This window comes from Capronia coronata (assembly GCF_000585585.1).
Source record: "Capronia coronata CBS 617.96 chromosome Unknown acBCG-supercont1.7, whole genome shotgun sequence".
NCBI lineage: Eukaryota > Fungi > Ascomycota > Eurotiomycetes > Chaetothyriales > Herpotrichiellaceae > Capronia > Capronia coronata.
In genome coordinates, this window is record NW_006912899.1 from 618,393 (window position 1) to 630,446 (window position 12,054).

At 52.6% G+C, this 12,054-nt stretch overlaps 3 protein-coding genes across 3 annotated transcripts; 2 read left to right on the forward strand and 1 right to left on the reverse strand.

Moving 5' to 3' along the window:
• Positions 1-634: 634 nt before the first annotated feature.
• On the forward strand, positions 635-1,270 carry A1O1_07791 (uncharacterized protein; the record flags this gene model as incomplete). Its single annotated transcript, XM_007728657.1, has 1 exon — positions 635-1,270. One exon carries the CDS (start codon positions 635-637, stop codon positions 1,268-1,270), a length of 636 nt encoding a protein of 211 aa, XP_007726847.1.
• Positions 1,271-1,887: 617 nt separating this feature from the next.
• On the reverse strand, positions 1,888-3,851 carry A1O1_07792 (uncharacterized protein; the record flags this gene model as incomplete). Its single annotated transcript, XM_007728658.1, has 2 exons — positions 1,888-3,613; positions 3,664-3,851. 2 exons carry the CDS (start codon positions 3,849-3,851, stop codon positions 1,888-1,890), a joined length of 1,914 nt encoding a protein of 637 aa, XP_007726848.1.
• Positions 3,852-4,358: 507 nt separating this feature from the next.
• A1O1_07793 (uncharacterized protein) lies at positions 4,359-8,405 on the forward strand (the record flags this gene model as incomplete). The annotated part of the gene is made up of 1 exon (XM_007728659.1): positions 4,359-8,405. One exon carries the CDS (start codon positions 4,359-4,361, stop codon positions 8,403-8,405), a length of 4,047 nt encoding a protein of 1,348 aa, XP_007726849.1.
• Positions 8,406-12,054: the final 3,649 nt, after the last annotated feature.

Here is a 12,054-nt window from a genome sequence, read left to right on the forward strand (position 1 = left end):
TCCATCTCATCTGTTTGTGAGACCCCGACCACACGAGGCGTGTAGACTGTCAGCTGAGCGGCCCTCTCACAAGACTTCCCTACTTCGTAACGGTGGGTTCCTCCCACCAGTATTCTGATCCATCTTAGCTGAAAACCATCGAGCTTCCCGAACCATTGTCGGGAATTCTCAGCTCTGACTGGCTCTTTCCTGTTCCCCGATGGCGCGAGGGATGGCTTTCGACTTCAGTCTTAGCGACACAGGCCGCTGCACCCTCTCTTTTTGACGGCCAGCCAGCCAATATGCAATTCTTCCTCGCATGTTTGTTTAGCGAGTTACGCCAATTTGACTCATACGCGACAGGCCACGTTCCGGGATGTTATCTCAGATCTTTCCCTCCTGTTAGCATGTACCACGATCCCGGATCTTCGAAGGGCTCGCCCTTCCATCCACTTTTTACTTGAACTCGTGCACTGCTTCCGAACATGACAAAAAAGTGGCACGGTGGCACGGTGATGGGAGTATATCAGCGATCCATCCGCCAGATGTTCATCAAAGGTAAGTTGCTTCTCAGTCTATGTACCAGGAGCAGACGCAGGAAATCCACCAAGTCAGCCTTTGCCAACCCATTTTCTCTATACCCCGTCTCTGAAGCATGGAAGAGCAGCATGTTCGCATGATAGAAGGGACCAACATCGCGAATTACCCAGCGCAGACAGTCTACGTGCTGGGTCTTTGTCTCATTCTTTGTGTTTTGCTTGTCCTTCGCCGCTCCACGCGCCACGCTTTACTACCGGACGCAGAGATCGCCATGTCAGAGCCTCTATCAACGTACTCGGACATGCAAAAGCCATACAACCGGCCCGGAGACCATGGCGCCGGTGCTCAACAGGCCCATCTCACCGATTTGTTTGGATCTTTTCCTGAACGGACGTACATGGACACCGGCCCTTTGACCAGTGGATATCTGGCAGCCAAGGCAGATATCGAGGTAGCTGACAAGCTACACGCTGAGCGTGAAAAACAACAGCACCAGCAACGACAACAACAGCAGCAGCAGCAGCAACAGCGCAAGCAACAAGGTGCTGCAATTGATATCAAAGTGGAGGCGAACAGGGTTCCAATGAAGCAGGACGAGTCTCACAGACGAGCTTCCTACCCCCAGACCAGCGATGCGCGAGCTTCGCTCCACGCAGCCTCCAATCACGATGACACGGAACATTCTCTGGATAGTCATGATCCAAACCTCATTTGGAGGCGGCGGACCATGATCTTTCTTGGGAGAGCTTAAAGAACGCCCTTTGCTTTGAGGCATGGTCTGCGCCGTTGGTTGTGGTCGTCGTGACGAATGACCCTGGGACAAAGCTTGAGAGCTCGCTGGCACGAGCTCTGCTCTGAAGCCGATGCGCTGGATAGCATCGCTGAAAATTGTTGGGAGTGTATCTCTCGCTTGCAACAACCGCAACCTCTTAAGGCAGAATTGCGTAAGCGAATGATGGCCTGCTTGACGGCGTTTTTGGATTGATACGGCTGAATCGGTGGTCTTACTCGCGTACATGACCTTCAGGGCGCACAAGGACATATATTAGTGCCATCTACCTCTTTGGAAGGTCGGGATAGTGTTGTGTGCCAGGCACGCGAAACTACATGTTCGATCTGATTACTCTGCTGCATGGAAAGGGGGAGAACCAAAGGCTAATAACGGCTGTGAATTTTCATCTGATTGATTGCTCATACTTATTCATCTGTTGAGTCCAGCTATGCTAGAGCTTCCAAGTCTATTGTCACCTTTAGATGCGTCAGTTTCCTGCCGAATAGGAATACTTGGGAATACTCCTTCACCACTCTGCCAATGGAGCTGTCATCGCAGGATAGCATGACTATGAAGCCCAACGTGAACAAAACTGATCATCGGCCGAAACCGAACCAGCCCTTCTTGGCCGGTTTCTGATCCTCGGACTTCTTCTCCAACCCAGTACCAGAGTGATCGTCAACTTTACCGTTGACTGACTCTTGCTCTCCTTCATACCGCTTCTCGCCAGGGTAGGCAATGTAATTCCACGCAATGTCGAAGAACAGCGGCTTCACAGGTATTGGGCGCAGCTTGGGCGGATAGTTAACCAGGTTTGTCAAATCGACATTGTCAATGTATTCGTTTCGGTTCAGGCGCTCGAGCAGAGGAGCGGGTTTGAAGGCGGGGTTAGAGACTGCTTTGCCATCACTCGAAGTTGATGGCTGTGTCAAGGCTTCCAACTCGGCCAGGGCGCGGTACTGCGTGACAAGCTTGCTCAAAGTCGATGTGAGTTGGGCTGAGAGTTGACCAGACACGTCCAGTTTCGGTGGCAAGTTGGGGGAAATTGTCGACTCGGGCAGGTCAGTCGACGCTGCCTGAGCCAGCTCGAGCGCGCGTGCGTAAAGAGCCAACGCATTGACGATATGGTTGTTGATTGTGTGGGAGCGGCCGATGGCCAGGCATTTCAAGGCTCTGAAGTAGGCCTGCTTTGCATCGACTTCGGCGACGAATGCACTGTCTGCGATCACGCCTGGGAGCTCCTTCACGGCGTCGAGACTCCGAAGGATCGAGTCATACAATGCAACTCGCTCGCGAAGACGTGCCAGTTTGCGGCCGGAGCTTTCCTCCTTGACGGTTCGGACTTTGCCATCTTTGCGTGGTTTCATTGGGTGTTTCTGTTTTTCTGGAGTGAAATCCAACCCATCCCCAGGGCCGCAGAGAACTCTGTTCCGTCCAATGCGCCATTCGATCACGGCGTAGTTGACGGCAGTCCGCGTGATTTGCAGGGACTGCATACGGGCATCACCAGGGTCGACACCTTCAGCAAGAAGCTCGTCGATAGCTGTCTTAGTGGCATCTGCCGCATCCTGACGCGCGGTGATTATCTCTTCGTAGGCCCCGGCGAGGTCCTTGATGCCCGCAGACTCCTCTATGAATGATTCGTATGTGGTGGCCAAGGCATCTTCTCGTTCTTTCGAAATCCCTAGTGCTTGGGAGACGTTGGCATCCTCTAGCTTCACGTTCCTACTCCTCCACGAGATGCTGAACGGAATCTCTTTGGGGCCTCCCTCCGTGGGAGCAGTTGCATCCGGTCCTCGGACAAAGGCCTGCGGATGAATTGCTTCCACCTCTTGACGGAGAGCAGCCTCGGAGGTTGGAAAATGCTCAATAGCAATCTCGCCAATGGCTATCGTGCGCGGCATCTTCAGCTGATATGCTGCATATCGGACGCTTGGGTCCACGATGCTGGACAAAAGTTCCTTGTAGGTATCTGCCGCTTTGGAACTCTGTGCCAGCGCGGTGTAGATTATGTGCGCAACAGAGTAACTCTCGATACATGCTTGCCAGTGCCCTTTTTCGAAGTCAAGACTTCCTTTGAGCATGTAGAGATATCCTCGTGCCTCCAGGTCGTCGATATCCGTGGCTCCAGTTATGCTGCGATCCTGGAGGATAGAAACGAGATTTTCGGCGTACAAGATAGCTCGTCGTAGCCTCGAGGCGATCTGTCGCTTTGTCGAACCAGGCATCGGTTTTTGTGTGTTTTCGGTGGATTGAGCTGACTTCATGGCCATCGCATCTGCCCACGCTCTCTCAGAGCTGGCAAGTAAAAGTTGCACCCATCTAGACATAAGATCAGTCGAAGTCACGCTTGTAGATTTAGTCTCTCCTACTCTGCATTTTGTGCAACGCTTTCTGCGGTGACCGGAGATTTTGGATTGTACTTGCGTCCGCGGTTGGTGGCTCCTAGTCTACGCCTGAGGTTGTGAATGCGGCGGGTGGCTTGGGCGTGATAGACACTGTAATCGCCTCCTAAAAGGGCGCGGTCACGCTCAGAGACGACTGAGCTTGTGATGTTCATCGTGGGCGCAGACCGGGGCGCTTTGAGAGCGATGTGGTTGTTGCAAAGGGAAATAGAGGAGGGGCTGTCGGCGTAATCAACTTGTTCGATTAATTTGATGTGCGCAGACGAGCAGAGCAATTGGCGTGTTATGTTATACGTAGGAGTACTAAGATCTTTATCCGCCTGCGGTCGGTGAGCCGGACTGTGAGCGCAGTTCAAGTTGGAGAAAGAATTCTAGCAACTACATCTCAATCATGCCACGACTTCCAGCTACTGTTTCTTAAACCTATTTACTTTGCATTTCGAATATCACATCATCTCCTTGCGTACAAGCTAGATCTTTCCCAAATGCATCCAGGGATTGGGATTGTATTTTATTGACTCTGCTAAACCCTTGGCCTCTCGACAGGTCTTGTCCGCCACATTTTCCGGTATCGTCCTTCGAATCCGTTTCCGCATGACCTAGACCTTCTCGGCGCCCCACGAAACGTCGACCTTGAATTAGACAGAACATTCGCTCGTGGCATGCTCGAGCGTGCTTCGTCATGCGTTGAGCCAGTTTCTCATCTCCTACTTCGCCGACTGGAACCTCCTGTTCGAAGTCGTCGTATCCTTGGGCCAACGTTTTGGAGAAATGAGGCGGACGAGCTGTCAGTACCACACTGGTGGCCTCTGTACCTGGACAACATTAGGGGCAAGTCCGCGAGTCGAGGCCGGCTTGAGCGAGAGCGCTACTTTGCTAGGTCCCGGCACCCTGCAGAAAAGGCGAAATATAGCACAAGTCAATATTCTTCATTGGTAACCGATGCGCCAGGCGAGTCACCAAGAGCCCGTGCGAGGCCAACAAGGCGTGAGGCAAAAGAGGTTTCGAAAGCGCGACGTTTCAATACGAATTCCCTGGCACGGGTGGATTTTGAGGTCGAGAAATACGTGAAGAGCCTGCCAGACTCGCAGGCCCAGGCAAGCCCGTCATCAGACATTGATCCAACATTTGCCGATGGTACTAGCTCTACGGCCACTATCCATGATGAGAAATGGATAGATTCTGAGGTCGAGAGCGTCCATGAACCCTCTTCCACAAGACGCGATCCTGATTTATCGAATGTTACCACCGCCCAGACGGTCAATGATGCCGAAAGACAGCTTCGGCGGATGCTCCGCAGCCATGGCTCTAGTGACGGCCAGGGGACGGAAAGCAAGAACTTTGAGGCAGTTTGGGCATTATTCAAGCGGCTGCCTGATCAGGAGGCATACGCGGCCCAAGTTTTCCATCTCATGTCTAGTTCAACAGCGCAACAACATCTAAAGGTTGCGCTCAGAGCCTTCAAGCTCATCCCACCTGAAAAGCGGAGCGCAACAGACTATGAACGCGCTGCTCGAACGGCCATACAACGGAATGATTACCGACAGGCAATCTCAATCAATGCAGAAGCGACTTCCCGTGAAGCAAATCACCACTGCAGTGCATTCTTACTGTTGCATACCGCCTCTCATCAATTGTGGAATGCAGCGGCACAAATCTGGTCTACATCATTTGAGCCTCTCAAAAGAAGTCGCCAAAGATTGTCCACATCGCTAGTTGGGGAACAGTTGCTGAAACAAGCGGACAAATACCAGAACCTGCCCTTGGCCATCTCGAATCTTGCGAAGGAAATTACAGATCGGCGTGCAGTCGTGATGCACCAAGCTGGAATTCTATTGCAATTGGGTCGCGACCTTCTACATATTCTTGTGACAACTGGCAGGCTCATGAGCGCAGTGGAGCCTGCGCTATTGATCTCAACCTTGGACTACTATGAGGAGCTACAATCGCTCAATCCGACCGTCCATCTGGATGCCATAAATACCCTTCTCAAGTCTGCCAGGAGACCAGACAGGGGGAAATTGGCGGGCGTGGTCTATCATCATCTTCGGGACAACTTCCCGCAGTTCCAACCACCTCCTTCCCTCTACGGCTCGATCTTGTCGATTCTCTCCAACGAAGGTGCTCCTTTCGAGGTCTACATGTACTATTTGCGCCAGTTCGCTTATATACATGGTGCTGCGGACAAGAAGAGCTATCAAAAAGTCCTTACTGCGCTTGCGGGGCAGGGTGATGTTGACGGTGTCCAAGCCGTATTTGTGGAGCTGTGCAAGGTCCACTCACGCCCAACAGATGTCGCTTATTTCACACCACTCTTATACGCCTACGCCCGGCTGGGCGACGTCAAAGGTACTGAGCGGGAGTTTGAACGATTGCGAGATTGGGGGGTCAAGCCGACCTTGTATTGCTGGAATATTCTCCTCTATGCCTACGCGAGGTCTTTCGAACCAGAGCGAGCCTTTGACATCTTCGAGAAGATGAGATCCGAGGCTGTTCTCCCCGATGTATACACCTTTGGGACGTTAATGGGGATAGTCGCACGGGCCGGAGACGTCGATGCCGTCCTGGAAATTATCGAGCAAGCACAGCAATATCAAATCAAAGGCAGTTACGAAATGATATCTGGCTTGGTACAATCCTACTGCCTCAATGGCCAAGCAGACATCGCTGAAAGGCTTGCGGAAGCGACCACCAAGTCCAGGTTTGAAGGCGCGCCGGTCAAGATGTGGAATTATCTCTTGAGATACTACGCATTCCAGGCCGACTCTGAAGGCGTGCTGAGGGTGCAGCAAAGCATGGACTCCCTTGGGGTGAAACCGGATGGCATGACTTATGCTGCCCTAATGGCTGCGCTTGTTGTCATTGGCAAGTCTCGGGACGCCGCCCAGATTCTGCAGGGCCTCAGAACGAGTTCTACCCTCACCGCTACGCCTTTTCATTACTCAATAGTCCTGCAGGGCTATGTTCAGGAAGGGAAGAGAGATGAGGCACAAAAGATGTACCGCGAAATGGTTAAAACCTTTCCAACACCGAGTCCTAGTGCACGTCTGGCTATGCTTCACCTGCAAGGCGTTCGCAGTCTCGACGCAAAAGAATCAGCCAATCATGCCAGCGACTCACTTGGGACGATCCTGTACGAGTTGGCACAGCAGGACCGGGCGACCAAGCAACCGCAACCAGGATTCGGGCGGCGTACAGCCGTACATGCGCTTCCTTCGATTCATTTAGAATTCATGGCAGGTATTCTCGCGTCCAGGGGGAAGACTGAACAAGCAGATAAGCTCCTTGGACGATTTGAGTCGCTGTCGGGGTCATCATATCTCGATCTGGACCAAAGCGCTCAAGAATCGATCGGCCTGTTGACCACGCGGCTGATCATATCCACCCAACAACGGAATTGGGACATGGTTGAGAGGACTTGGAGCCAAGTACTAGACCTAGCCGTCAAAGCTGCAGCTCCATTCTCGGGGATCCGCAAGAGGCCTGCCACCGACTATGAGACCTTCAAACCTCGGCCGGCACCAACGGAGGAATCTCCCACGGGCATCGACTTGATCGGTGGTCCCGAATTCTCCTTCACGTCGATGATATCCCCCGTCTCGTCGCCCGCGACGCACGCTACTGATTCTCCCCTCGATCGACCTGGCCTCCAAATCCTTTTCTCACAGAGATATATTCTCGAAGCCCCGATTACAAGGTACCTGAGGGCCCTAGACATTCAGGGTCTCCACCAGACTGCTGTTGAGCTTGTCGAGAAGCTTCAGAAAGTGGGGTTCACCCTGTCTAGCAAGAACTGGAATTTCTACATTCAGATGTTGACCCGATCGTCTGACCCGAAACACTGGATTTTGGCCTTCAAGACTTTCGAGGAGAGGTTCCTCCCGAATACTCCACCTTGGCGTCATCTTCGCGCTGGCAAATGGTCGACGCCATCGTCCGCAAAAGACACAACAGCTGGTGCTCTGGAGATATTCCGCCGGAAGACTTTGGAGAAACTCGACCGGGGCCACCTTCTGCCGACGTATGTGACAGCCGTCCATCTTGCGGCCATTCTCCTTGAATCGAATCGTCGCGCCACCCGAGGAGACTCCTCCATCAACGTCGAGCTCTGGAGAAGCGCTCCTGGAACATATCGCTATATTCGACGGATTCCGCGCTCCAAGGACCGGATTCAGGGTGGCGTCCTGCGTGGAAGAAACATTCTCGGCAATCTCCAAAAGCCTCCTCGTCGGGGAATTACTCGTCAACCTGGGCCGAGCAAACCCAAGCTGGTCAATGACTCGGTGGCGCTGGAGGCTGGAACATCCACCCATGATGCCGAAGATGCTACCTCAGGCGTTGATGCGACCTCTGCATGGCTCCCTTTCCTCTCGTCTAACCGTGCGAAGGTGAAGCGGAAGGACAGGCTAGATTCACCTCCAGTCCAGGGCGCTCTGTACAATCCCGACGACAAGCGTCTTGAAAAACGCGCCGAAGCTCAGAATAGAATGCGTGAACATCGAAGTGCACTGTTGGACGACGCTACGCGGCACCGCAAAAGTGGGAGATTCAATCCTAGGAAGCTGGAGGCTGTGGTCCCCAAGTCAACGTCCCACTGTCGACGTCAACATCGCAGTCGGTCTGACTCCTCTGGGACGGACGTCAACCCGGCAAGATCAGAAGCCCCGACTGGCGCAGAGCAGGCCCAGGCGATTGAAGGCAAAGAATGAAGCGATCCCCGGATCGTCTGACCTTGTTTTCAACCAGCGTTCACTCATCTATCCCGCTGAGGTCCTCTATGAGGCGCATCATCATTGTATCGGCGAAACAGATCCCCGCTCTACAATGGCTACAAATACAATGTTCTGTCTGTCTGTCCCGGATCAAGTGTGTAAATACGTAGCATATATTCAATACCTTGGCTATAATATATCTCGAAACAATGTGGACGCGCCATATTAACCCAACATTTCCCGATATAACGTGCTCGCCCGACTTCACAGTCGCCATCTCAAGCGTTGATGATGGCTGACGAAACAATATCAGTTCCCAGGGGTTTTCGAGAAACCGATTCGATCGACGGTCTTCTTTGTCTCCTTGTAAATTACAATTCTGTGGCGACTAACAATCCATGAAGGGGTTCGGTCTTCAACGAGACGAGAGAATGCAGACTCGGGGTAGAGAGAAATGTGCTTCTTCATGTCGTTGTCCTTACATGGGGTCCCCCACGTCTTCACTGTTCAGCGCATATCTTTTCTCTATGGCGTAGTCAAAATGAATGGGGAAAATGGAACTCGTCATTGATCAACCCTGGCTGATCTGGCAGAGACTCAGAGAGGCCCCATGACTCCGTAACGGTAACTCGCGAAAGATAGCAAAGAGTGTTTCCTGCGAGGATGGATTTCGTTGTCCTAACTTCTCACCTTGACAGGCTACAGGCCGATGAACTGACAGGTCATTCATGGTCAGGTGGTCCTATATAAAAGATATCCTGGGTACATGAGGCGAGGGAGAGCCATCTGACGATGGAAAAAAGGTTTGGCCTGGTAATTCCACCCAAAGCTTCACTCAGTAGCTCCTGGTCCCCATGCAAGCGTGGGCGCGCGAGACGAGGCTATCGTGTCAAACGACTGATCCACTTTTGAGCAGTTCATCGTCGATAAGAGATGAGTTCAAGATAACGAAGCCCAGCATAGAGGAAGGACGGTAGATAGCAATAGGAAGTGGTGACGGTTGGGATGATTGTCTCTTTAGGTCACAGCCGGAGGTGTAGTTGGGTCGACACCAAACGGATTGTGCTCTCTTGTTTCACATCCATAGGTCGGTCTTCCTAAACAAGGTTATAGGTTTCGGGATAGGATAAGTCTGTACCATGTTGTCACTTGAGACGTTCGTGTTGGCGAAGTGTGACAGCCAGAATTGCGCAATCGGAGGTTTCCTGCTGTAGATACGTTTCCGAACCGGTTTGTGCTTGTTCGTACCCGGATTGTCTCATCCTAGCGGAAGGGATATCCAGCTTGTAACGGCTACAGCAGGGGTACCCCGGCACACCACATGTCGAGTGACTCGTGCAACTTGGGTAGTGGACCATTCATCAAAGAGAGATTCAGTCGCAAGCAAGTCGCTTTCGTCACATACCCTTCTTGATCATGTTGGAAGATGGTGAGCACCTGTTTAGCGCAATACCGCCTCAGGTGCTCTACGCACGCATTTCATTGCGGATGTAAAGCCCTCACTGCACTTCGTCTGCTGCTTGCACAACGTACCTGGATTGTGACAGCTTGTAGTACATGACAAGAGGAACGGTGATGTTCTCAATGATACTCAACCCTTAGAGAGTTCCCCACCAGTTCGCCTTCACAGACGAGTACCGAGGGACAAGCCATCCGAGGAGAGGGGCACCCACCTCTTGCCTGGATTTGGGCGGGATGCAAGGCTCTTCAAACACCACTAGCCACTTGATGCGGATCATTGCACCATGGATGAACAATCACACGTTGGTTGAGACATTCGACCTCGAAAGATCTTCCAAGAGTCCACTTACTGAAGTGATCTTCAGTATGAAAGGCTACGACACAAAAGTCAAGGGTCAGTTTCGTCCATCGACGGCTGTAGCCGCCGTCCGGGGATAATCATCCGAAGTGACCCCTAAGTTAGTACAGTCTGGCAACGAACAACTCAGCTCACGCCATAGGCAGATAGTAACATACACAATGAAAGTCGGATAGTTGATTTCGGTTCCGGGTCAACCAGCTGCCAACGGCTCATGCGGCACTTCGCACCCTGCGATTGCTGATCAGGATATAGGTGGCCATGCAACATCCAGGCCTGAAAACGCAAAGCTCTATGAGAACTTCGCAAAGCGATCCATTGAATCATTGGCATTGAACATGTCGGGCTGACAAGAAGGATGGTAATCAGTCCGAGCTTGACCCAACCAAGGGTGGCGGGTCTCCTCCGTATGGCATCATCCATCGCCCGTCTGAGGAAAGCTTCGAAGTGCTTGAACACATCCAGTCAGAGGCCGTTGACTGAGAAGTCATCTCGATCACCAGACTTAGTCCGCCCCGAAAGCTTTACGCTTCAGGGGTCGGCCATCGAATGGGGCCTGGCGTCTGGATAGCGCGGGTATGAGCAGTCTTACCTCACCAGATGCGTGGGATGTATAACCCAACAGACCGAGCTTGCCTCTGGAGATTGTGACAGCCAGACAAAAGATTTTGATGAGATGCGAGATGCCTGCTCGAATACTGCGGCACAACATGTCGACTTTCCTCTTTGTGGCTCACCGAAATACGCCAGCAACTCTGCAACGGGTAGCTGTCCGTGTTTGGCACCGAGACCAATAGATCGGCGCCATGCCACCATGAGAGACGCGCAAATAGTCCGATAGCCACGATGAGTTTGTTCGAAACGAACATCATGGGTACCCGACACATCTACTGTCCCCAATTGAAAATTGATCTGAAAGTGAAGATCGCTGGGTCACGCTGTTGTGGGGAGCTATTGTCGGCAAATCAGAGAAGTGCAAAGGGCCAGTGGTAAGTGCGTGAAACAGTTCTTTCTGCTTCACGAGAGTAATCTGTAGATGTGCGACCCAGTGGATACTGGGCACGATTTGACGGTGGAGGCCAACTCGTGCTATTGTGGAGATGCGATTTGAAGAGCCTGCCAGGAGCACCTGAAACACTGCTCCGAGTTTGTGATGGCGGGCACCAGCATACCACGCGGGGTAGACTGGCCACGAGAGCAGTTTGCACAACCTGACCTGTAAGATTCGCAGTTGGCTTGGCTAAGTGGCAGGCTGCTAGGACTCTGAGGGCGCCTCGAGCGTGATTCGACGTGGCTACATGGACCGACTGCTCAAGCGCCAAAGTCGAATTCGTTAGCGAAATTGATATTTGGTCCTGAGAGGTCAGCTGGGTCAACAACAACGACTATGCTCGCCAGCAGCAGCAGCAGCAGCAGCAGCAACGTTCTCCAGGTCAAGGGAACCCACAAGGTGGAGCGTGCAGCAGGACAGACCCTTTGCATCAACGCTGGCGGATGCCCGCGAACGAGCCGAAGCGCGCCCTCGCTGAATTCGTTTCATTACCACCAATCATCGAGCCCACGGGTTACCAAGGCTTGATGGTGATTTCGCCGACCCGGCAGCAAGCAACGCAGTTCGAGTGTTGCCCTCGACAAGTCATCGTTCGAGGCAGCTGTTCACTGGCCGTGCTCGAGTTACACCAGAACAGCCACATGTCATGTTTGAAGCGTTGGAGACCCATGGGCAATCTAGGTGGAGAAGGATGCCAACCACAGACATAGTCCACTGATAAGACGGCCAGGAACGGACAGCTACTGCAGACAACCGTGTAGCTAACCGGCCCATTC